Below are 27,701 nucleotides of genomic sequence, written 5' to 3'. Positions count from 1 at the left end.
TTTCCTTTATGGAAAAAAGAAAAGTTAACTTAGAGGAAGTTTTTAATAGCACGGATTCTAATTCCCAAAAAAATGTTGACCTAGAAAGTCTGATGCGGAAACTAAGTCATAATATGGAGAAAAAGGTGAGCCTATGGTGGGATATAGCCACCTTTGAACAATACATAAAAGATAAAATAGTACCCAGACGTCTCAGATGGGATGTACCACCTAATGATGGACTCCTAGACCAGGACTCCATGGATGAATGGTTCAAGTTCTTCAATGAGAAGGGATTGGAACTCCTGGAACTCTTATTGAGAAGAAAGCAAAGGAAGATGTGTAAGATTGAGGGGACAATAGAAGAAATCAAAGGAGAACTTGAGAACCATAAGGAGAAACCGGAATTCATATCCTTAACCACGCAACTAAATAAGGATTTAAATAGGAAAGATAAGGAGGTTAAAACTAGGAAGAGCAAGAAGTACACCAGAGACATTAATGATTTTAAAAAAGAGGAGGTATTCAAATGGCAGAGTAAATTAGGCTACTCTGACCCCATCTCTACTTTCTCGACACCAGAAAAAATCCCACAACAGACTGGAACCCAAATAAGACCATACCCGAATGAGCAACAAAGACACTCCCCAGGACATCATAGAAATAGTGAACCACAAAATGACCATAATTACTCCACCCCGCATAACCATGATCAAAGACCATACTATCCGTACAATACCCCACAAAACAAAGGGAAAAAACCTTATTGGAAATATAACAATAAGAAACAATATAATGGTAACGGTAACAATAACAGAACCATCTACGATCAGAGAGATCAGAGAGATAATAGGGGCCAATATGGACCACGAGAAAAAAGCCCCCCACACAACCATGGAAACGGACAAAGAGACAATTGGAGACCCCCACAAAGGGATAATCGGATGAATGATGGAAATGGGTATAGGGACAATTGGCGCCCCCCACAAAGAGACAATGGCACAAATGATCAGAATCCGATAGCATTGTACAACCATTTTGCCCCATTAAGAGATTATTATGATGACGAAAGAGACGGAGGAATGCAAAACTATTATCAAGACCCACACCAGAGGAGGGCTTTTTTAGAGAGAGGGATGGAGAACCATCCCCCAAAATGGGCATTGGAACCAAGAGACCCACGGAGAAGCCCAGGAAGAAGAGAGGAAAGAGAGCCGGAAAGAGATCGCAGGCCAAGAAGAAATTAAAAGGTGAAGGTATTTTTAATATAAGTGGTAAATCCCTATCCCACGAAGAAATTGGAGTACTGGATAAGGGTCTGAAATATGCACCGATAAAAAACCTAGACAAATTTGAGACCTATATACAGATCCAAAAATACATCAGAACCTTAAACATCAAAAAATACATAGCTAGTAACCCTTCTAAAAAACGACCGCCTGTAGAAAACCAAGAAATAGTCCATAGTGAATTAACCTCTTCCCGCCCGCCCTATAGCCGAATGACGGCCGTGGGGCAGGCGGGTTCGTTCGGGCGGTCGTCCCTGGACGGCTTTGTGTTTACTTCCGCAATGCGCGCCCCCGGCGGCGCGCATCGCGGAAGTTTTGTATCCGCCGTGTCTCCGGGAGACAGGCGAATACAGATCGCCGTGAACGGCCAATCAAAGCGGCCGTTCACAGAGCGATCACAGCTGCCAATAGGAGATGATCTCAAATATAAACAAATGAGATCATCTCCCGTTGCCGTGTCTCTCTCTCCTCACACAGAGACAGCGTGTGAGGAGAGAGAGCGGATCTGTGAGTTGTGAACTACTGTGCTAACATCTGTCAGCCCCAGTGCCAGTGCCAGTGCAAACTGTCAGCCCAGTGCCAACTGTCAGCCCAGTGCCAACTGTCAGCCCACTGCCATCTGTCAGCCCACTGCCATCTGTCAGCCCACTGCCATCTGTCAGCCTAGTGCCATCTGTCAGCCCAGTGCCATCTGTCAGCCCAGTGCCATCTGTCAGCAGTGCCGCCAGTGCCAGCACCAGTGCCACCTACCACCTGCCAGTGCCACGTGCCACCTGCCAGCCCCAGTGCCGTCAGCCCCAGTGCCGTCAGCCTCAGTGCCGTCAGCCTCAGTGCCGTCAGCCCCAGTGCCGCCAGCCCCAGTGCCGCCAGCGCCAGTGCCGCCAGTGCCAGTGCCGCCAGTGCCAGCGCCAGTGCCACCTGCCAGCGCCAGTGCCACCTGCCAGCGCCAGTGCCACTTGCCAGTGCCGTCAGCCCCACTGCCGTCAGCCCCACTGCCGTCAGCCCCACTGCCGCCAGCGCCAGTGCCGCCAGCGCCAGTGCCGCCAGTGCCACCTGCCAGCGCCAGTGCCATCCGTCAGCCCCAGTGCCGTCAGCGCCAGTGCCGTCAGCGCCAGTGCCGTCAGCCCCAGTGCCGTCAGCGCAAGTGCCGCCAGCGCCAGTGCCACCTGCCAGTGCCAGTGCCATCTGCCAGCCGCAGTGCCATCTGCCAGCCCCATTTGCCAGAGCAAATAGCCAGTGCCATCTGCCAGTGCCAGCCCCAGTGACATCTGCCAGCCACATCTGCCAGCCACATCTGCCAGCCACATCTGTCAGCCACATCTGTCAGCCACATCTGTCAGCCAGCCACATCTGCCAGCTACATCTGTCAGCCACATCTGTCAGCCACATCTGTCAGCCAGCCACATCTGCCAGCCACATCTGTCAGCCACATCTGTCAGCCAGCCACATCTGCCAGCCAGCCACATCTGCCAGCCACATCTGTCAGCTACATCTGTCAGCCACATCTGTCAGCCCCATCTGTCAGCCCCATCTGCCTCCAGTGCCATCTGCCTCCAGTGCCACGTGTTGTCAGTGCCACGTGTCGTCAGTGTCACCTGTGATCAGTGCTGTCAGTGTCACCTGCCACATCAGCGTCGCCTGTCAGTGCCATTTGTGATCGATAAAAATGTCACAAAGATTGTATTCAGCTGAGGAGGCATATGATATCCTTGCAGCCGACGAGAGCAACGGGGAGGTTTCCGCTTCGGATTCCTCCTCATATTCAGATTGTGACTCTGACGTGGACTACGAGCCTGTCCTCAGCAGTGGTACCATGACAGCCTCAGAGGAGGAAGATGATAGTCCGCCCGTCAGACGAAGGCGCACTGGTGAGGAGGCGGTACCATCCACCAGCACCGCAGAGCCATCCACCGGCAACCCAGTGCCATCCACCGGCACCACAGTACCTCGGCAAAGGCCACGTACCAGTGGGGTGTCAACTCGGCCCCAAAGGGTTAGGTCCCATGCCAGCCTTCCCTATTCCCTCCAGAACCCCTTGTGGCTTCCTCCTAACTCAGGAGAAGCCAACGTTCCCCCTTTCACTGCCAACCCAGGAGTCCAGGTGGACACACAAAATTTTTCCCTGATGGACTTTTTCCACCTAATTTTTACAGAGGACTTGCTTGAATCCATTGTGGTCCAGTGCAACCTATATGCCCAACAATTTATTCAAAGTAACCCAACGTCCTCTTATGCCCGTCCCTACGAGTGGAGAGCCCTAACAGTGGAGGAGTTTAAAATTTTTTTGGGCCTCACATTTTGTATGGGACTAAACAATAAAAATGAAATACGTGCATATTGGTCAACCCGCCCCATCTATCACATGCCCATCTTTTCCTCAATAATGTCCCGGACCAGATATCTAACGATAATGAGATTCCTACACTTTAACGACAATACCCAGTGCCTTCCCCGGAATGACCCAAATTTTGATAAACTTTACAAAATTCGGCCACTAATAAATTATTTTTCTCAGATTTTCCCCCAGTTGTTTACCCCAGACCAACACATATGTGTGGATGAGTCCCTGATAAAATTTTCTGGCAGGCTGGGGCTAAAGCAATTTATTCCCTCCAAAAGGGCCCGCTATGGAGTGAAGATGTATAAGTTGTGTGACCGAGCCACAGCGTATACATATTCCTTCATGGTATACGAAGGGAAGGACACCCAGCTACATCCCCCTAATTGCCCCGAATACATCGGATCGAGTGGAAAAGTTGTTTGGGAACTCATAAACCCACTCCTGGAGAAAGGCTACCATCTCTATGTGGACAATTTTTATACAAGTTTACCCCTGTTCCGCAATCTCCATAGAAAGCAAACTGCAGCATGTGGCACCGTACGAACGAACCGGAAGGGCTTTCCTCAAAGCCTCGTCAACAAAAGGCTAAGAAAAGGCGAAGCGGCGAGCTTACGGAACGAGGAAATTTTGGCTGTGAAGTGGAGGGACAGAAGGGATGTCTATATGCTTTCTTCGATCCACAACAACACTTTTGTTGAGATCACCAGGAGGGATGGCCCAATACAAAAACCCACTTGTATCCATGAGTACAACATGTTCATGGGGGGTGTCGACTTGAACGACCAGATGCTCGAACCCTATCTTGCCATGAGAAGAACATACAAGTGGTATAAAAAAATTGCAATTTATTTCTTTAATTTGGCCATATACAATACATATGTCATTTATCGTAAGTCCACAGAAAGACCCATACCCTTCCTTGGCTACCAGGAGGAAATCACCATTGCCCTTATATACCCCAACGGCCCGCCACAAAACATTCGATCCGATGTAATTAGCAGACTCTCTGAACGCCACTTTCCTGACAAAATCCCTCCCAAACCAACAGGCCGAAGACATCAGAAAAAATGTCGGGTGTGCAGCAAACGAGGAGTGAGAAGAGACACCACTTATCATTGTGCCGAATGCCCTTCCCAACCAGGCCTCTGCATAGGTGACTGTTTCCGCCGTTACCATACTTTAGTGAATTATTAGTGAAGTATGGTAACCCTAACCCTCACTTCCTGCCATTTACCTTCAAACCCCTTATGCCTCTGCTTGCTCTGTAACTGACCCTGGCTTGTTATTCGACCACGCTTCTGCCTACTGATTTTGTACAAAGCTCTGCCTGATCTGGAACTGACCCTGGCTTGTTATTCGACCACGCTTCTGCCTACTGATTCTGTTTATGCCTCTGCCTGATCTGGAACTGACCCTGGACTATTATTCGACCATGCTTCTGCCTACTGATTCTGTACATACCTCTGCCTGATCTGGAACTGACCCTGGACTGTTTGACCATGCCTTTTGCCTGCCTCTTGGACTGATCTTGTACCCTCTGTGGACTAGTGGGATTCATAACAGGGGTCTCACATATGTGAGGGGCTCCAGAATAGATTTTTTGGATGAAGAAGACAATTTCCTTTGTTTTCTCATTCCTAGGGTCTGGAGACTCGGAGGCTTCAAAGAGATTTGGGTGGGAGAAGCCTCTACCCCTATCCCCATTCTGTCCTGAACAAGGCCCTACTTCTGCCTGCTGCCTGTAGGACCTATACCATCATGCCTCTGCCTGTCGCATGAACTGACCACACAACATGGATGGACCATGTTCCTGCCTACTACCAGGACCAATATTTTGGCAATGCTGACGATCTCTGCCTGCACTGACCTTGGACTGTATATGGACAGTATCCCTGCCTGCTGCCAATATTGACTATGGACAGTATACCTGCCTGTTGCCTGGAAAATTGTGTTCATTTTTGCTGACCAAGTCCCTGTCTGCTGCCTGGACCAGTGCTAACATCCTGTGGACAACTGTGCTGCTAAAACCACAGGTAATCTTTTGTTTACTCTTTTCTCGGCAGAATGTATTTTGGGGTGTAATTCTTGGTATGTGCATGCTATGTGTCCCTGGAACACCTGATGGTGTTCCTTGCATGTTGGGCCTCTGTATGTGGCCAAGCTGTGTAAAAGTCTCACACATTTGGTATCGTTATACTCAGGAGGAGTAGTAGAACGTATTTTGGGGTGTCATTTTTGCTATGTAAATGTTATGTGTTGGAAATATCTTATAAATTTACAACTTTGCGTAAAAAAAATGCGTTTTCATTTTTTTTCCACATTTTCCCAAAACTTCTGGAAAAAAAATGAACCATCAAACGACTCATTATGCCTCATAGATTATACGTTGGGGTGTTAGCTTTCCAAAATGGGGTCACTTTGTGGGCATTTCCATTGTCCTGGTGCTCCAGGGCCTTCAAAACTGTAATAGGTGGTTGGGAAATAAGATGTGTAATTTATGCTCCTAGAACGCCTGATGGTGCTATTTCAATATTGGGCCTCTGTATGTGGCCAGGCTGTGTAAAAGTCTCACACATTTGGTATCGTTATACTCAGGAGGAGTAGAAGAATGTATTTTGGGGTGTCATTTTTGCTATGTATATGCTATGTGTTGGAAATATCTTATAAATGGACAACTTTGCGTAAAAAAAATGCGTTTTCATTTTTTTTCCACATTTTCCCAAAACTTCTGGAAAAAAAATGAACCATTCAAACGACTCATTATGCCTCATAGATTATACGTTGGGGTGTTAGCTTTCCAAAATGGGGTCACTTTGTGGGCATTTCCTTTGTCCTGGTGCTCCAGGGCCTTCAAAACTGTAATAGGTGGTTGAGAAATGAAATGTGTAATTTATGCTCCTAGAACGCCTGATGGTGCTATTTCAATATTGGGCCTCTGTATGTGGCCAGGCTGTGTAAAAGTCTCACACATTTGGTATCGTTATACTCAGGAGGAGTAGTAGAACGTATTTTGGGGTGTCATTTTTGCTATGTACATGCTATGTGTTGGAAATATCTTATAAATGGACAACTTTGCGTAAAAAAAATGCGTTTTCATTTTTTTTCCACATTTTCCCAAAACTTCGGGAAAAAAATGAACCATTCAAACGACTCATTATGCCTCATAGATTATACGTTGGGGTGTTAGCTTTCCGAAATGGGGTCACTTTGTGGGCATTTCCATTGTCCTGGTGCTCCAGGGCCTTCAAAACTGTAATAGGTGGTTGAGAAATGAAATGTGTAATTTATGCTCCTAGAACGCCTGATGGTGCTATTTCAATATTGGGCCTCTGTATGTGGTCAGGCTGTGTAAAAGTCTCACACATTTGGTATCGTTATACTCAGGAGGAGTAGTAGAACGTATTTTGGGGTGTCATTTTTGCTATGTACATGCTATGTGTTGGAAATATCTTATAAATGGACAACTTTGCGTAAAAAAAATGCGTTTTCATTTTTTTCCCACATTTTCCCAAAACTTCTGGAAAAAAATGAACCATTCAAACGACTCATTATGCCTCATAGATTATACGTTGGGGTGTTAGCTTTCCAAAATGGGGTCACTTTGTGGGCATTTCCATTGTCCTGGTGCTCCAGGGCCTTCAAAACTGTAATAGGTGGTTGAGAAATAAGATGTGTAATTTATGCTCCTATAACGCCTGATGGTGCTATTTCAATATTGGGCCTCTGTATGTGGCCAGGCTGTGTAAAAGTCTCACACATTTGGTATCGTAATACTCAGAAGGAGTAGCAGAACGTATTTTGGGGTGTCATTTGTGGTATACACATGCCACGTGAGAGAAATAACCTATTATATTGAAAATTTTGTGAGGAAAAAAAAAAAAAAAAAAAAATCTTCATTTTGCAAAGAATTGTGGGAAAAAGATGACAACATCAAAAACCTCACCATGCATCTTAGTAAATACCTTGGAATGTCTACTTTCAAAAAAGGGGTCATTTGGGGGGTATTTGTACTTTCCTGACTTGTTCGGGTCGCAAGAAATGAGATAGGCCACCAGTACATCAGGTGTGATCAATTTTGTGCGATTCGCACCACAGCTTGGAGACTCTCTAACTTTCACAAAGACCAAATAATATCCACAAATTTGGGTTATTTTTACCAAAGATATGTAGCAGTATAAATTGTGGCCAAAATTTATGAAAAAAAAAATATAATTTGCAAAATTTTATCACAGAAACAAAGAAAAATGCGTTTTTTTTCAAAATTTGTGGTCTTTTTTCTTTTATAGCGCAAAAAATAAAAACCCCAGAGGTGATCAAATACCACCAAAAGAAAGCTCTATTTGTGGGAAAAAAAGGACACAAAATTCATTTGGGTACAGTGTTGCATGACTGAGTAATTGTCGTTCAAAGTGTGAGAGCACCAAAAGCTGAAAATTGGTCTGGGCAGGAAGGTGTTTAAGTGCCCTGTAAGCAAGTGGTTAAGAAATAAATCTGTTTTTAATCCAGTTTTAAATAATAATAAACATATAGATGTTTTTAAAAAAGTAGTATTGCAAGATCTAAAGGAAATGAAAGTCAAAAAACTAGAAGGACCGAAATTTATAAAAAATGGCATAAGTAAACTGATAAAGAGAAAGGACATTGTCATCCGCCCGGCAGATAAAGGGGGAGGAATTGTAGTCCAATCTAAAACACAATACAAAGAGACCATGAAGAAACTACTGGAAGATAAAGACACATACAAAGTACTGCCGAGCAATCCGATATTTAGATGCAGAAAGGAATTAGAGCAGATTGTACATCTAGGCCTAAAGAGAAATATTCTCAACAAAAAGGAAGCCAAGTTCTTGATTCCTGAGTCGTGCAGGACTCCTGTGATTTATTCAGTACCTAAGATACATAAAGATAGCACAAACCCTCCACCGAGACCTATAGTCAATGGAATCGATTCCTTGACCTCAAGAATAGGACAATATCTGGATAATTACTTACAACCAGTGGTCAAACAAACTAGAGCCTACTTGAGAGACACTAAACAAGTACTGCAACTAATAGAGGAGACCCCCAAAGGAGAAACGCCGTGGATACTGGCAACTGCCGATGTGGCTTCCTTGTACACAATTATCCAACACCATCAGGCATGTGAAGCCACAAAATGGGGCCTAAGAAAATTCTCGACCTTGCCATGCTTCCAAAGGAAATTTTTAATTAAAAGTTTAGATTTCTGTTTAAAAAGCAGCTATTTTTGGTATGACCGAAATTATTATCACCAAAAAGTGGGTGTAGCGATGGGCGCAAAATTCGCGCCCAGTGTGGCATGTCTCTTCATGTCACAATGGGAGGAGGAGACGATTTTTAAGAACCCCCCCGAAGAACTAGTGACCTACAAAAGGTATATACCGTATATACTCGAGTATAAGCCGAGATTTTCAGCCTCTTTTTTGAGGCTGAAAGTGCCCCCTCGGCTTATACTCGAGTCGCCGCTGTCTGACTGCTTGATCAGCGTATCGAGCAGACAGACGGCGGACATTAATTTTCAAAAGCCGCGCCTCCTTCTCCGCCTCCGCCTGTGATAGGCGGAACACTGAATTTCCCAGCAGTCAGTGTTCCGCCTATCACGGACATCCGCTCATTCTCATACTACGGACGAGTATGAGAGGATGTCTGTGATAGGCGGAACACAGGCTGCTGGGAAATTGAGTGTTCCGCCTATCACAGGCGGAGGCGGAATTTTGAATTGTAGAATGGCCGCCGAGAAGAGCGGCGATCCATCGGCACGGGACGGAGGAGGCACGGCACGGCACGGGACGGAGGAGACACGGGACGGAGGAGGCACGGCACGGGGGAGGCACGGCACGGGACGGAGGAGGCACGGCACGGGACGGAGGAGGCACGGCACGGGACGGAGGAGGCTCGGGACGACGGCGGCTCGGGACGGAGGCTTGGGACACAGGTAGGCTGGACACACACACAAGGCTGCACGGACACACACACACACACACACACACACACACACACACACACACACACACACACACACAGGGATGGATGGATGGATGGATGGATACACACACACACACACACACAGGGATGGATGGATGGATGGATGGATACACACACACACACACACACACACACAGGGATGGATGGATGGATGGATGGATACACACACACACACACACAGGGATGGATGGATGGATGGATACACACACAGGGATGGATGGATGGATGGACACACACACAGGGATGGATGGACGGACACACACACAGGGATGGACGGACACACAGGGATGGACAGCCATGTCTCACCCTCGGCTTATACACGAGTCAATAAGTTTTCCAGTTTTTTGGGGGTAAATTGGGGGCCTCGGCTTATACTCGGGTCGGCCTATACTCGAGTATATACGGTAGATGACATACTAATACTGTGGAAAGGGGAAAAAAACAAACTAATCTCCTTCCTAGAAGGATTAAATAAAAATGACAGGAACATTAATTTAATGTGGGAGATAAGTGACGAGACCATTACGTTCCTGGACTTAGAAATAAGACAAGAAGAGAAATCATTGTATACTAAAACTCATTTCAAAAATGTGGACAGGAACAGCTATTTGCCCACTGATAGTTGCCACCATTGGAATTGGTTGAGCAATATCCCGAAAGGACAAATGATCCGGCTACGAAGGAACTGCTCCCACCCAAGAGATTTTGTGACACAAGCAGAGAAAATTGGAAATAGATTTATCCATAAAGGCTACAAGAGTGAAGACATCAAGACAAACATCATAGAAGTTGAAAATATGGATAGAGCAACACTAGTAAAGGATAAACCACCCACTATGAACAAAAGTGATGGAGTACCAATAATATTGAATTATAATATGCAACATAAGAAGATCGAGAAGATGATTAAAAAGCATTGGCACATACTAAGGTCAGATATACACCTGCAGGAAATCCTACCGCAACATCCACGATTCATTTATAAAAGAGCACCAACCCTAAGGGATAAGATAGTAAAAAACATCCCCGACCCCCCCTATAATGGCTTAACGTTCTTTACAGGCAAGGGATTCTTTCCCTGTAGACGCTGTTATGCGTGCACAAGAGTAAAAAAGCCGGTCGAAAAGAAATTCAATTTCACCTCTACAAGTACGGGAAACACGTATAATATTAAGGATTTCATATGCTGCAACACCAAGGGAGCTGTTTATGCTTTACAGTGTAGTTGCGGCTTACAATATGTTGGGCGAACCAAAAGACCGCTGAGAGTAAGAATAAAAGAACATGTAAAGAACATTATTAGCGGCTTTGATAAGCATAGTGTATCCAGACACTTTAGTACCCACCATAATAAAGACCCCACCCATTTGACCTTTTGGGGCATAGAACCATATAAGAAACACTGGAGGGGGGGCCACAAAGTTAGGACACTTAGTCAAGCAGAATCTAAGTGGATTTTTATTCTGGACACATTTACCCCCCAAGGTTTGAACATTGATTTTGACTTAAACTGCTTCATCAGCGATTTTTAAAAAAATACATATTCTTACTTATTTTTATATCTCTTAACTTGGTTTTAGATTTGATACTTGTTTTAATGTAACGATCTTGCAATACTCATTTTATATTATATCCAATTCACATGTCTGTAAAACTATTTTATGTATTGTGATAGTATAAATGAACCATTCTGGGTTCACCCTGAACGCCATTTCCGGTTCCTGACAAAAAGGGGCACTATATCGAGGGGGAATATAGTGCTAATATATACCAACCATGAGATAAAATGTTACCTTACCATTTGTTTTATAAATCTATATTAAAGAACGGTTTTAGATAATTTTTAGTGTAAAATATGGGGCTATAATACTAACGTGACCTATGACATTTGATAAATAACCCTTGTATAGAAATGGCTGCTAACCTGGACCAACGAAAAATGGCCGCGGGTGTAGCCTAGATATGTGGAAAATGATGCTGGGTGGAGATTGACTCCTAAAAGATGGCTGCACCATGTTAGCCTATGGAAGACTCCAAAAAGATGGCGGTGCCAATGTTATCTTATGGGAGACTTCAGTAAAATGGCCGCCATACACGTGCATATAAAAGACACTTCCGTACTAGAGTATCCCATTCCCTGATGAAGTCACGTGACTAGTGACGATACGCGTCGGAACGAGGATACCGGAAGTGACGTTCGCATACACGAGCGGATTGCTCGTCCGTTTTTAATGCTGTATTTTATCGTATGTTTGTGAGTACCTCTTTTTATATATCGTTACAATAAATTTTACGAACGTACTTCACCATCCGAGTGTACCTCTATCTTTCCTATGAGACCTCTGGGAGCTATACTGAAGCCAAAGATCTATATGGAAACTATCTGAGAGGAAAAATACCTACCTGAGGGGACCAATATCCACCTGCTAGGAATTGGGATAGAATCCCTGGACCCTTGTTTTTGCTGCTTGATTTGCTGTTTGCCTTACAGCAGTAAGGTAAGGGGCCATTTCACCTAGTGTGCCGTGTATACTGGAGACACAGAAATTACAACACGATTGCTGGCACCTGTTTTTCTTTTTGAGAAGCACTGAACAAGTCACTGAGCACCTATTTCAGCTTTTATATAGACTGTCTTATATATATATATTTAATAACTTTTTTATGTTTAAGAAGATTACGGAACTAACCATCACTGGCACTTTATTCAATTTCACTATAGACTGTATTTTATCATTTTTTCATGCATTATGAATTGCACGTTTTAACATTTGCACTTTATGGAATATTTTTTCCTTTTGCTTAGTTACTTATGTTGATATATAAACACATGATTTCTGGAATTCAAGTTTTAGAATACACTAGCACAAGACACCTTAATTTTTATTTTAGATAGGCTAGTTGATTTATAGTTAGATTTTAATCTTTCCAGTACTAGGCTCTTTATATTTATATTTATATCTAGTTCAGGTAGCGCAACACCATCTGTTTGATTTTCACTTTTATTATCTGGGGGTTAGGGTTCATACCCCTGTCGGTAGTTTGCTGCAACCTATCCTTTTAAATAGTTTAGGCCCTTGACGACAGCGCGGGGATACCCTAAACCAATTTCCTCTTCACTATCTGTCATGCTCAGAAACGTGTAGGCCTCTTCACTAGTGTACCTTCTCTTTGCCATTTTGGGCTCTAAATTTAGGGGTACACTAGTGAGACTCACAGGTAAAAAAGCACCTAGGCTGTCAGCGACTGTATCAAAACGCTACAAAAAAAACTGTTAGCGAGCGCAGGGATCAGGCCTGACTCTGCGAATGCTGCAGTTATGTGTGTTGTGTTTTGTAAGTGACAGTGATCGATCGATACTGCACTTGGGTGGGCTGGGCTGGGCGGAGGGGCTAAACGCAGGTGCTAGCAGGTATCTGGGCTGATCCCGCTAACAATGCGTTTTGGGAAACCTAAACTGCTGGCGACGCTAATATAGATCTAATCAGATACTATATTACTAAGGGAGGTGTATGCTTTGCACGTGGGTGTTAGCGGTACTGGCACTAACCTGACGCTGCCTGGGGCGACGCAGACCTTATCTGACCCTCAAACTTATATCACCCGCCGGGTGATCAGGGGGTTAAACCTTTATTAGGTAATAAATGGCGGGTGCCCTGAAACTATAAAAAAATAACTAACCAACCAGCGTCACCTGTAACAGTTATATGGTGATCACTGGTGAAAGGGTTAACTAGGGGGCAATCAGGGGGCTTTATGCGGTAGTATATGGGGGTCCCTGACGCTATAAAAAGCTGCGGCGAACCTAAATACCTATCTGCCTAACTAGCGTCACCTGTGACACTAATACAGCGATCAGAAAAACGATCGCTGTATTAGTGACACTGGCGACGGGGGGTTATCACGGGGTTAAACCTTTATTGGGGGGGTTAGGGGGGTACCCTAGAGCTAAAGGGGGCTAACCCTAACTGCCCTAACAATTATTGCAGTCACAAATGACACCAATGCAATAATAAAAAAATAAAAAATAAATGCAATTGGTGTCACTGTGACTGGGGGTGCAGGGGTAATTGGGGGGGGTGATCGGGGGGTGAAGGGGGGTGAAAGTGTGCCTGGCGTGTTCCTCTCTCCTCGGTGCCGGAATGAAAAAGACCGACACGAGGAGAGATTACATCACTTCCTCTGCCTGTGTTTACAATACAGGAGAGGAAGTGATTTAGTGCTAGAATTTCATTCGTCAGGAGCGATCGCGAGGGGGTGGCCATGACCGCCGCTGGCACCGGGGGGGGGGGCCCCGATTGGGCCCCCCACCCGCGGGAAGGCATGGACGTACCTGTACGCCAATATGCCTGCCCGTGCCATTCTGCCGACGTACATCGGCGTGCGGCGGTCGGCAACTGGATATGTATATGTATCTATATATACATATATATTTATACATTTATAAAAAAAAAAATTGTTGGGGGGGTTGTTTTTTCAAAACTACTATAAAACTACTACAAGCATAAAAAAATTACATTTACTACTACAAGCATGTTGTATAAAAAGAAAATATCTGTTATACTTATGCATTTATACATATATATTTATACTTTTTTTTTTTTTTTTTTTAACTACTATAAAACTACTGCAAGCATAAACAATTACATTTACTACTAGAAGCATGCTGTATAAAAAAAGAAAATATCTGTTATACTTATGCATTTATACATATATATTTATACATTCTTTTTTCCAAAACTACTATAAAACTACTGCAAGCATAACAATTACAACTACTACTACAAGCATGCTGTATAAAAAGAAAATATCTATTATACTTATACATTTATACAATTTTTTTTGCGGGGGGTTGTTTTTTTAAATTACTATAAAACTACTATAAGCATAAACAATTACAATTACAGGCATGTTGTATAAAAAGAAAATATTTGTTATACTTATACATATACATTTATACAATTTTTTTTTGTTTTTTTGTTTTTTTCAAAACTACTATAAAACTACTACAAGCATAAACAATTACAATTAATTAGGGGTGCAACGGATCAAAAAACGTATGGATCGGATCGTTCCTCGGATCAGAGTCACGGATCGGATCATTTTTTGGATCAGCAAATAATAATTTAATTTGCAAAAACCTGTGAAAATTCCACCACCATATAGTCCCCACTGTAATATCCACAATCTCCCCACTGCAATATTGGTTTATGAACTTTGGACTGGCTGACTACCAGATCTGGCTACAGGACTCTGGCTATGCTTGACTACGCTTTTTTCTATTTACCGTTTTATTTTTATTAATAAAAAAGTGTGATTTGATTGTACTTCTGTCTCAGTTTGTTTCATGGTTTCTGACAGTATGGCAGGGTATGGCAGATAATTGGCTGAGTATGGCAGAGTATTGGCTAGGTATGGCAGAGTGTTGGCTGGGTATGGCAGAGTATTGGCAGGGTATTGCAGAGTACTGGCAGGGTATTACATGGTATTGCTGGGTATTGCAGAGTATTGGCAGGGTATTGCAGAGTATTGGAAGGGTATTGCAGAGTATTGGCAGGGTATTGCCAGGGTATGGAGGGATGGCTGCTTCCATCCGATCTCTCCCCTCCACTGTACAGATTAGTACAGAGAGGGGAGAGAGGAACCGGCATCAAGCCGGTTTGTTTACAAGTGATTGCTCCGTCGGAGCGATCACATTGTAAACGACCTGTGTGTAGAAAGATGGCCGCCGCTTAGGAGCTAGGCCGAAGCCACGGCCTTTCCTAAGACTGAGACTGCGGAGCGCCCTGCGGATTGCGGCATGTGCCAATTCGAGCGGGGTGACCCGTTCGGATCATGGATCTGTGACGATCCGTTGCACCCCTACAATTACTACTACAAGCATGCTGTATAAAAAGAAAATATCTGTTATACTTATACATATATATTTGTAATTTTTTTTTTAAACTACTGTAAAACTACTACAAGCATAAACAATTACCATTACTACTACAACCATGCTGTATAAAAAAGAAAATATATGTTATACTTATGAATTTATACATAAATATATTTATACATTTTTTGTGCCAATTCGAGCGGGGTGACCCGTTCGGATCATGGATCTGTGACGATCCGTTGCACCCCTACAATTACTACTACAAGCATGCTGTATAAAAAGAAAATATCTGTTATACTTATACATATATATTTGTAATTTTCTTTTTAAACTACTGTAAAACTACTACAAGCATAAACAATTACCATTACTACTACAACCATGCTGTATAAAAAAGAAAATATATGTTATACTTATGCATTTATACATAAATATATTTATACATTTTTTTTTTTTTTTTTTTAAACTAATATAAAACTACTACAAGCATAAAAAATTACAATTACTACTACAAGAATGCTGTATAAAAAGAAAATATCTATTATACTTATACATATATACATATATTTATAAAAAAATTTTTTTTTGCGGGGGGGGTTGTTTTTTTAAACTACTATAAATCTACTACAAGCATAAACAATTACAATTACAGGCATATTGTATAAAAAGAAAATATTTGTTATACTTATACATATACATTTATACAATTTTTATTTTTTTTTGTTTTTTGCAAAACTACTATGAAACTACTACAAGCATAAACAATTACAATTACTTAGGGGTGCAATGGATCAAAAAACAAATGGATCGGATCATTCCTCGGATCAGAGTCACGGATCGGATCATTTTTCGGATCAGCAAATAATAATTTAATTTGCAAAAACCTGTGAAAATTCCACCACCATATAGTCCCCACTGTAATATAGCAGAGTATTGGCAGGATATTGCTGGGTATCGCAGAGTATTGGCTGGGTATGGCAGAGTATGGCTGGGTATGGCAAAGTATTGGCAGGGTATTGCTGGGTATAGCAGAGTATTGGCAGGGTATTGCCAGGGTATGGAGGGATGGCTGCTTCCATCCAATCTCTCCCCTCTACTGTACAGATTAGTACAGAGAGGGAGAGAGGAACCGGCGTCAAGCCGGTTTGTTTGCAAGTGATCGCTCCGTCGGAGCAATCACATTGTAAACAGCCTGGGTGTAGAAAGATTGCCGCCGCTTAGGAGCTAGACCGAAGCCAAGGCCTTTCCTAAGGCAGAGACCGCGGAGCGCCCTGCGGATCGCGGCATGTGCCCATCCGAGAGGGGTGACCCGTTCGGATCACGGATTGGTGACGATCCGTTGCACTCCTACAATTACTACTACAAGCATGCTGTATAAAAAGAAAATATCTGTTATATATTTATAAAAATAGATTTTTTTTTTTAAACTACTATACAACTACTACAAGTATAAACAATTACTATTACAATCCTGTATATATAAAGAAAAAAGATGTTACTCTATAGGGATCACTGCCACATTACCACATACTCATCATCATCTTCATTAACCTGAAAGTCAACCCTGCGGATCAGCTGCTGCTCAATGTCAATGAACCACATATTACCATTTTCATCAACCCGAATGTCAAACCTGTTGTTGTTCCCCTGATGGCCGTGGTCCTGTTGGGGAATGGGGATGGCAGCCCGGCACAGTGGACAGGTTGCGCTTTGCTCCATCCACCGCTGGATGCACGCCGTGTGGAATTGGTGAGCGCAGGTCACAGTGGTCGTGTCTTCTCCATCTTCAATACCTGCAAAACAGATGATACAGATTACCTGCTCCTCGCCACGCGGCTCCATGGCCGGCGGCGGTGCTGGGAGATGTTCAGCAGGCCTGTCGCGGTGTCTTGGCGAACGGCTCCTGTTCCTGGGTGGCTCCGCCTCCTGTCTCCGCCGATCTGGGGCTCTGGATCGCGTCCGGTGGGCGATTGGTGACTCGTCGCCGTCCTGACGTGAGCGCCTTCGCCGGGATCCGGGACGTGAAGGCCGAGGCATCCTGCTGGTGTTGGATGCCTGTATACCTGAAAAAAGGCTAAAAAATTATAATATTAAGAATAATATTATAATAAGGGTTAGTAATAGCGATAAATATCAATAAAAATGATAAAAATCGCAGTTATTTGCTGTCAGTCGCTGAAAATCGCAGTGAAATGCAGGAGCTCTCCTCTCTGAATGTCACTCCGTCAACTCGCTAAGGAGAAGTGACCTGAGACCGCCTGAGACTGGAGTAAAGAAGAACCTGTGACCAATCACAGCGTCTCTTACTGAAGCGCCTGACCTGATGCACCTCACAACAACTATGTCATATCACCCAAACCCATATCAATTTTATATCATTTTATTAATTTTATTTCAAATTTCAACAGTATTGGGTGATTTTAATGGTTATTCTTGAATTTGGCCACAAGATGGCAATCTGTCTTCTCCGGCTGTAATACCGATCCCCGCCATAGGTGTCTCCCGATCAGCTGAATGCAGTGATTTTTTTGGTTTCATCATCACCCGTCGGCCATCTTTAGTACTGGAAATCTCTATGGAGGATGAACGGAGACAGTTACTGAGGGGAGAGCTGAGAGGAAACCGTCCCGAGGGGGCAGAAATGGAGGCCGGGGGGCGCAGAGCTGTGCAGGTGAGGAGGAGAGCCGGGGGGAGGAGAGGAGACCGCGGGAGTAGTGAGGAGGAAAGTCCGGGGGGAAACAGAGCTGGAGACCCCCCAATCACCCCCCTCCATGTTCACTAATTACCCCCCACCCCCCTCCGTGTTCCCTAATTAACCCCCACCACCCTCCGTGTTCACTAATTACCCCCCACCCCCCTCCGTGTTCACTAATTACCCCCACCCCCCTCCGTGTTCACTAATCACCCCCCCCACCCCCTCCGTGTTCACTAATCACCCCCCCACCGCCCTCCGTGTTCACTAATCACCCCCCACCGTGTTCACTAATCACCCACCCCCCCTCTGCAGCCGTGTTGTGTCACCTGCCCCCCCTCTGCAGCCGTGTTGTGTCACCTGCCCCCCCTCTGCAGCCGTGTTGTGTCACCTGCCCCCCCCTCTGCAGCCGTGTTGTGTCACCTGCCCCCCCTCTGCAGCCGTGTTGTGTCACCTGCCCCCCCTCTGCAGCCGTGTTGTGTCACCTGCCCCCCCTCTGCAGCCGTGTTGTGTCACCTGCCCCCCCTCTGCAGCCGTGTTGTGTCACCTGCCCCCCCTCTGCAGCCGTGTTGTGTCACCTGCCCCCCCTCTGCAGCCGTGTTGTGTCACCTGCCCCCCCTCTGCAGCCGTGTTGTGTCACCTGCCCCCCCTCTGCAGCCGTGTTGTGTCACCTGCCCCCCCCTCTGCAGCCGTGTTGTGTCACCTGCCCCCCCTCTGCAGCCGTGTTGTGTCACCCGCCCCCCCTCTGCAGCCGTGTTGTGTCACCTGCCCCCCCTCCGCAGCCGTGTTGTGTCACCTGCCCCCCCTCTGCAGCCGTGTTGTGTCACCTGCCCCCCCTCCGCAGCCGTGTTGTGTCACCTGCCCCCCCTCTGCAGCCGTGTTGTGTCACCTGCCCCCCCTCTGCAGCCGTGTTGTGTCACCTGCCCCCCCTCTGCAGCCGTGTTGTGTCACCTGCCCCCCCTCTGCAGCCGTGTTGTGTCACCTGCCCCCCCTCCGCAGCCGTGTTGTGTCACCTGCCCCCCCTCCGCAGCCGTGTTGTGCCACCTGCCCCCCCTCCGCAGCCGTGTTGTGCCACCTGCCCCCCCTCCGCAGCCGTGTTGTGCCACCTGCCCCCCCTCCGCAGCCGTGTTGTGCCACCTGCCCCCCCAGTCTTTGTGTACCAGCCAGTCTTCCCCCCCACCTCCTTTTCCTGCCACAGACATGTAATGTAGGGATGGATTTCCATGACTGGTAATTTCGGGGGGTTGAAGTGGTTGTAATGAAATGTGATCAGAGGATTTCCCTCTCTAGTGTGTACTTGTCTCAGTCCAGAGCAGTGAGGCTCATTTCTGTCCACTGCCTCCTTCCTCTGATGTCTGCATGAATCATTGCTGACAGCTTTTCCTGACACCGAAAAGAAAGGTGACAGGGGAGGGACCTCCATCTGATTCACTAAAACATGAAAGGAGTTTGGTGAGTAAAAGTGGGGGGGGGAGAGGAGAGCCCTGGAGATAAAATACAATTGTTCTCAGCCATATATGGAGACCTTGATATTATACAAGTAGACTGTAGAATAGTATATAGGTGATAATGATCTGGGGTGTATATACCGTCTCTAGAGGTTTTATATACACACAGTCCTCAGGTATATCCATAAATGTGCACTAGATGCAGCCAGTAGTGATAGAGATAGAAGAGAAATCTGTGTATAAAGAGAGGAGGAGAGAGAAGTCATTGTGTATTACTCTGATATGGAGCTCTCCATGCAGATCCCTCCTACACAAAATCACATACCTGTACGTCATTTTGTGCGCTGGGTCTGGGGCGTGCGCCACCAGTCAACTCGCTCCCAATCGGCGGGTCTAGCGGACGCGATGCCCACTGGGACACGCTGATCGTTCTCAGGAGAGGCAGACCGCCATTCCGTCTTCCTCCAGTCACCCCCACCCCTCCCCCCACACACAGAAATCACTTCCTAGGAGCACATCTTATGCTTTGATCGCCGCCACTGTTAACCCCTTCTCTGTCAGTGTCATTAATGCCGTGCATTTTTAATTTTTTTTGCCCTGTATTCGTGTCACTGGTCCCCAAAAAGTGAGATCCCTTTCACCCGACTTGGTATTTGTGCGATTTTCATGCCATTTCAGGGAATGACGGTGTAAACTTCATGTCTACGGATGTCAACTTGCATCAAAGTGGAAAAGAGTAGTACAGGGACGACTTTGAAGTGGCACAGATATGGGTGATGATGATTGGAAATCATGGGGTACGACTTGTCATGTGTGATGTCCAAAGCCACACGTGTGTGATAAGGACCTTAGGCCCCTTTCACACTTGTGCCACTTGGGACTACAAAGTGGCATGACAAGTCGTACCCCATGATTTCCAATGGGTACCATTCATATCTGTGCCACTTTAAAGTAGTCCCTGCCCTGCTTTGGTGCGACTTGAGGTCCATAGACATAAAGATTACACGGGCATTGCTTTAAATCGTGGCAAAAATGGCACAACTTTCAGGTTGCACAAGTGTGAAAGGGGCCTTGGTGTCAGATTTGTCCATCGCAATCCCACTAAAATAATCGCTGATCGCCGTCATTACTAGAAAAAAAATCCCGTGTCCCGTAGTTTGTAGACGCTATAACTTGTGCGCAAGCCAATCAATATACACTTATTGGGATGGAGCAGAATATATATTGGACTAAATTGATGAAAAAATTAAATTGCATTTTTATTTGTATATATTTTATAGCAGAAAGTAAAAATTATTCCCTTTTTTATTTTTTTATTGTCGCTATTTCTTTTTTTTTTCTAAAAAAAAAATAAAAACCGCAGGGGTGATCAAATGCCACTGAAAGAAAGCTCTATTTGTGGGAAAAAAGGAGGTAAATGTTGTTTAGGTGCAGCGTCGCACAACCGCGCAATTGGCAGTGTTGTATCGCAAAAAAATGCCCTGGTCATGAAGGGGGGTAAACTTTCCGCAGCTGAAGTGGTTAATACTGCACTTAGAAGTTCTGTCCTCCCCTCCCCCAGCTCGAGGTGATTGACAGCCTCATCTCTGTTCCTATATGATGGGGGGTGGGGGTGTCTCTTCCTTCCAATCGGCTCTCCTCATTGATCTCTGTAGTGTAACCTCAGCTCCCCATCCCCCCCCCCCCCTTTTTTTTTGTGAACTCTCAGACAAGCTGTATAATTTCAGTACTTTGAATGGTAGATAAGTGTAGAGAAGACTGCAGATAGAGATCCATCTTCCGTAGGGGGATTTGTTTCCTCTGTGGCCGGTCACATCACTGGGTATATGGAAGTGTTTATAACCAATGGAACTTTCACTGGCACTGAGCACCAATGGTGGGGGTTCCATGTCACTTCCTGTGACCACCAATGTGTGTGGGGGGTTAATCCATTCAGAGGGTGGGGGGATCCAATGACTGCATGTCTTTTTCCATAGAGGAGAGCGGGCTCTGTCCTTGTCGGCATAGCAGAGCCGACATGGACCTGTCATCCAAATGCTTTGGGGACTTCACACAACTCTATCAGTATTACAGGGATTGTAAAGTCTTCTTTCTTATTTTTAACTAGGAAAAAAAGTAAACATGTTATACTTCATTGCTGTTCCAGTGGTTTTGCACAGAGCAGCCCAAATCCTCCTCTTCTCTGGTCCCTTTTCGGTGCCCCTGGCCCCTCCTTCTTGTTGAGTGTCCCCACAGCAAGCAGCTTGCTACGGGGGGCACCCAAGCCGAGCCCCTGCTCCATTCAGACATGGAGCCATGGCCTGGCCCCACCCCCTTTCTCTCCTCATTGGCTGACTGACTTTGATAGCAGCGGAAGCTAATGGTGCCTCGCTGCTGTCTCAGCCAATGAGGAAGGGAGTCCTGGGCAGCCAATACACTTCTGCAACATGGCTGGGTTTAGAGGGACCTCAGGCAAGTATTAGGGGGGCTGCTGAACAGAGAAGGCTTTTTATCTTGATGGGAGAAGTTTGGGGGATATAAAAAGAAAAACCTTTATACAGGATTTAAAGCAGAGCTCCACCCAAAAGGGAAAGCTCCTTTTTGTTTGCTTCCTCCACTGCCACATTTTGCACTTTTGTAGGGGGGGGGGGGGGGTTCCTGGTTTAGACAAGTACTCGCTCCCACTTCCGGCTCAGATCACCATGAGAACTGACCCGTAATTTCGCCCCCTACCCCTCCCCCACACACAGGTCCCAGAAGATTGCGGGACCATTCACAAGGCGCAGTGTGACTCGCGCATGCACAGTAGGTAACAGGCTGTAAAGCTGCAAGGCTTCACTTCCCCTTTCCCTTACCAGAGATGGCGGCGCCTGCACCCAAAGCCAATTGAAGAATTGGCTCAGGAGAGGATATCGCAGGATCCCTGGACAGGTAAGTGTCCTTATTTTAAAAGTTGCAGTATTTGTAGCTGCTGACTTTTTCCAAAGTAGCCCGGAGCTCCTCTTTAAGACAGAAAACTTGGAATCGCAAGACTGCTGATTGCTCAGTTCTCCTCCGGCTTCACCTGAGAGGAGGGGTGGGCGCAGCTGTATGCTGAGATTCAGAGCCAGCTGTCAATCAGGAAGCTGGGTGGATCCCGACAATATGATCGGGATCCTTCCAGAGCCTGTAACTTCCCTGCCATGTTCGCTGACAGCAGGCAATAGCCCAAAATAAGCTGACTCCGGGTCACAGGAGTGCAAAAGTAAGTGCACCCTTGTTACCCACAAGAGAAGTATGGCCGAAAAATCTTTTATTGAATTATGAAACCGACAATTTTAGTGAACTGTTCTAAAGTAATAATATTCTTTATCCTTTTAGACGTCATAACAAGCAGCCCAGGCTTCCTAGTAGCATTGGCACTGAAAAACTTTGGTAATGTGCTGCCACCTGGTGGAACTAGAAAATATCAGCTTTGATCTTTCCCTTTTTACAATGTTTGGTGTGGCTGTGATTTGGAATCCATGGCATTGGTACCGACTGTCATCCTTATAACCTTCTTCCTTAGTCACTGGCCTGGAACAAGCATGCAGCCAGCAAAGTCCAAAATCCAAACTGAATGCAGCTTCCATTCTGGTTTTACAGTAATTCACAAAATGTATTTTATTTCTCTGTGTAATATTCAATGTTACTAATACCCGATTAGCCTTATTCTGGTGCTATTTGAACTGTACAATAGTTTTTGGGTATATTTATTCCCCTTTAGACTCCTCACAACACCCTTGAGTTAGAATTGTTATACTGTGATTGGATGCTGGAGATAATTATGGTGGGGGTGCAGCTTACACCGACTTTACTATTTCATTATAAGGAGGATGTACCACACTGTCTAGAATTGGTTATTTTACGTCTAAATATTCAGTCTCGGTGTCATGAATTGTTTTTTGGGGATATGGATTTATCGCTACATTCTCCCAGATGAGGTTTTGGTACATTTTGTATTAGCGACATAATCTTAAAGCAGAGCTCCACCCAAAACGGGACCCTCCGTTTGTTCGTACCCTCCACCACCACATTTGGCATTTTTTGGCAGGGAGGGGGGAGCGGGTACATGGTTTTGACAGGTACACGCTCCCTCTTCCTGGTAAGATTGCCGCACAGCGGTCCCCCCCCCCTCCCCATCTGCTGCCTTCAGCCTTACACACTGGAACTCTATAAATTAAAGGGGAGCTCCACCCAAAAATGGAACTTCCACTTTAAGTGCTGGTGACCTACTGATGTGCCACATTTGTCATGTCATTTTTTGGGGGGGGGGAGCGGGGGTACCCTGTTTTTATAGGCACCCAGCTCCCACTTCCTCCTCTGGCTCTGCGGCACCAGAAGGGAAGATCACCTCCTCCCTGCAATCTTCTGGGACATGTCATAGGTCCCAGAAGATTGTCTGCCCATTCACAGCATGGCACGCGCATATTCAGTGCACGCCCGGCTGTGAAGCCACAGCCAGGCACCCACATTTAGAATGCTGGCGCCGTGGAGAGGAGCGAGGCTTCCTGCACCCACAACACTGGACCGTGGGACAGGTGAGTGTTTGATTATTAACCACTTTCAGACCGGACCGTTTTGCTGGTCAATGACCAGAGGTCTTTTTACAATTTGGCACTGCGCTGCTTTAACTGGTAATTGCGCAGTCATGCAATGTTGTACCCAAACAAAATTTGCGTCCTTTTTTTCCCACAAATAGAGCTTTATTTTAAAGGTATTTGACTGACTCTGCGATTTTTATTTTTTGCGATATAAACGTAAAAAGACCGCAAATTTTGAAAAAAATGATATTTTCTACTTTTTGTTATTAGAAAAATCCAATAAACTCAATTTTAGTCATACATTTAGGCCAAAATGTATTCAGCCACATGTCTTTGGTAAAAAAAAAGTCAATAATTGTATATTTATTGGTTTGCGCAAAAGTTGTCACATCTACAAACTAAGGTACGTTTTCTGGAATTTACACAGCTTTTAGTTTACGACTGCCTATCTCATTTCTTGAGGTGCTAAAATGGCAGGGCAGTACAAAACCCCCCCAAATGACCCCATTTTGGAAAGTAGACCCCCCAAGGAAATTGATAAGAGGCATGTTGAGCCCATTGAATATTTTATTTTTTTGCCTCAAGCGATTGAATAATGACAAAAAAAAAAAATTGTTTTTTTTTTTTACACAAAGTTGTCACTAAATGATATATTGCTCACACATGCTATGGGCATATGTGAAATGACACCCCAAAATAAATTCTGCTGCTTCTCCTGAGTACGGGGATACCACATATGTGGGACTTTTTGGGAGCCTAGCCGCGTACGGGACCCCGAAAACCAAGAACCGCCTTCAGGTTTTCTAAGGGCGTAAATATTTGACTTCACTCCTCACTACCTATTACAGTTTTGAAGGCCATAAAATGCCAAGATGGCACAAAACCCCCACAAATGACCCCATTTTAGAAAGTAGACACCCCGAGTTATTTGCTGAGAGGCATGTTGAGTCCATGGAATATTTTATATTTTGCCACAAGTTGCGGGAAAATTACAAACTTTTTTTTTTTTTTTTTTTTTCCACAAAGTTGTCACTAAATGATATATTGCTCACGCATGCCATGGGCATATGTGAAATGACACCCCAAAATAAATTCTGCGGCTTCTCCTGAGTACGGGGATACCACATATGTGGGACTTTTTGTTAGCCTAGCCGCGTACGGGGCCCCGAAAACCAATCACCACCTTCAGGCTTTCTAAGGGCGTTACAGTTTTGAAGGCCATAAAATGCCAAGATGGCACAAACCCCCCCCCAAATGACCCCATTTTGGAAAGTAGACACCCCTAAATTTAGGTGTACACTAGTGAGACTAGGTAATAAATGGCGGGCGCCCTGAAACTATAAAAAAATAACTAACCAACCAGCGTCACCTGTAACAGTTATATGGTGATCACTGGTGAAAGGGTTAACTAGGGGGCAATCAGGGGGCTTTATGCGGTAGTATATGGGGGTCCCTGGCGCTATAAAAATCTGTGGCGAACCTAAATACCTACCTGCCTAACTAGCGTCACCTGTGACACTAATACAGCGAACACAAAAACGATCGCTTATTAGGCTGGGTTCACACTGGAGCGATGCGGGAACGCCACGAATCCGCGGCGGGTTCCCGCATCGCATGCCTCCCGGCGGCAGTTCACACTGCCCTATGCGAACTGCTGGGAGTGTCAGTGAAATGTTAATGACACCCCCAGATCAGTTCGCATATCGCAGTGCGATCTGCAAACTCGGATCGCATGGTGTGAACACCCATGCGATCCGATTCTGCTGCGGACCAAAAAAAGGGTCCCGTGCGAATTTGCGGCGCGAATTCAGCCATACTATCTGTATGGCTGAACTCGAATCGCACAGAGATCGGATGTGATTTGCACTGCAGTGCGGTGCGAATCACATCCGTTCTCATAAACCGCTGCAATGTGAACCCTGCCTTAGTGACACTGGCGACGGGGGTGATCACGGGGTTAAACCTTTATTGGGGGGGTTAGGGGGGTACATTAGAACTAAAGGGGGCTAACCCTAACTGCCCTAACAGTTATTACACTCACAAATGACACCAATGCAAAAAAAAATGCAATTGGTCTCACTGTGACTGGGGGGGCAGGGGTGATTGGGGGGTGAAGGGGGGGTGTGAGTGTGCCTGGCATGTTCTACTATGTAGTGTCGTGTTGGTGCAACTCACCGATCCTCTCTCCTCGGTGCCGGAACGAATTGGGCCCCCCACCCACGGGAAGGCATGGATGTACCTGTACGCCCATATGCCTGCCCGTGCCATTCTGTCGACGTACATCGTCGTGCGGCGGTCGGCAAGTAGTTAAAAGTCAGCCGCTACATTTTTTTATATGGGTGGAACTCGACTTTAAGTAAAACTTCAGCCAAAAATGAAGCCGCTTTTGTAGCAATATTCACTTTCAATCCAGAGAATTTTCCCTGTAGTACGTCTTTTCTGCCACAAGATGACCCGAGTTTGATGTCCAGCATCATTCAACCCACTTCTTCTGAGCCCAGATCACCCTGGACCCTCCTGTGATTGGACAGTGAAAGGAGAAGCAGCACAGCGATGAGCTAATCTTTCACGCTGCTTTCTCCTCCTAACAACATTCTTGTTAGCACATGAACTGATTGGCTGCTTGTGCTGCTTATTCTTCTCACACTCCATGCTCACTGTACAGAAACTGCAATAGGCCAACACCAGGTCAGATTTTAGGTCCTTACACTACTTGAAATTTTAAAAATACATTTACTAATATATTACAGAACTGCATTCATGCTTGTTTTTAACCCCTTCCTGCCGAGCGTACGCAGATGTGCGTACTTGGCTTCCGAGGGTATACCGGGATGATGCCCACACCTGCAGGCATCATCCCAGTACCGTTTTTTACAGCGGGCGATTGGCTATCTAGCCATAACAACCGAAGCAGCTAAAAGCTGCTCGGCTGTTATGCCGGAGGAGCGGGAGAGGACGCCCGCCGCCTCTCACCGCTGTTACCGGTGCTCCCGCTTGATCGGGAGCGCCGATTCACGATTGGATGCCTCCGGCTGCTGGGGAGGAACTGGAATGACGCCGTAATCGGCGTCATTCCAGTCTGCTAATAGTAAACACGGAAGCGACGCCATGACATCACTTCCCGTTTACTCGACTGCCAATGGCGCCGGTTTTAAAAAATATACAGTATTCAGAATCGCTGTTTTCGGCGATCTGAATACTTTGAAGTGTAAAGAAGGGATGGGAGGTCTTTTAGACCCCCGATCCCTCCATAAAGAGTACCTGCACACAATTGCAGCTTTTGATGTATTGTATTTGAACATGGTGTACGTTGGCTTTGCTCTAATACTTTATCTTTGTTCCCTTATTTTCTTTTTTTAGATGAAAGCTGGACTGGGGACAACATTTTTTACCAGCATGCTGGCGTTTTATGTTTTGGACTTTATTCTTGGGGGATACCCGTGTTTTCTCTACACACCTTCCCAGACCGGACATCACACAATGTATCAACAGTAGCATCTCCATAAATAAAAATGTTTGTATCAACCTTT

At 45.4% G+C, this 27,701-nt stretch overlaps 1 protein-coding gene across 1 annotated transcript; it reads left to right on the top strand.

Annotated features, from left to right (window-relative positions):
- Positions 1-113: 113 nt before the first annotated feature.
- On the top strand, positions 114-27,701 carry LOC143986808 (uncharacterized). The gene is made up of 3 exons (XM_077485216.1): positions 114-940; positions 18,498-19,634; positions 27,532-27,701. Exons 1-2 carry the CDS (start codon positions 114-116, stop codon positions 19,414-19,416), a joined length of 1,746 nt encoding a protein of 581 aa, XP_077341342.1. The 3' UTR covers positions 19,417-19,634; positions 27,532-27,701.

The sequence above is a fragment of the Lithobates pipiens genome, unplaced genomic scaffold, assembly GCF_037356315.1.
Source record: "Lithobates pipiens isolate NorthernLeopardFrog02 unplaced genomic scaffold, aLitPip1_a1.2 Scaffold_18, whole genome shotgun sequence".
NCBI classification, from domain to species: domain Eukaryota; kingdom Metazoa; phylum Chordata; class Amphibia; order Anura; family Ranidae; genus Lithobates; species Lithobates pipiens.
This window is presented reverse-complemented; position numbering and strand designations above follow the sequence as displayed.

What these genes read in the sequence shown, in the direction of transcription:
- LOC143986808 (XM_077485216.1), top strand. Translation starts at nt 114, where the DNA reads ATGGAGAAAAAGGTGAGCCTATGGTGGGATATAGCCACCTTTGAACAA. An exon ending in CGGATGAATGATGGAAATGG is followed by an intron (nt 941 to 18,497) that starts GTATAGGGACAA and finishes CCCCCTCTGCAG; the next exon opens with CCGTGTTGTGTCACCTGCCC.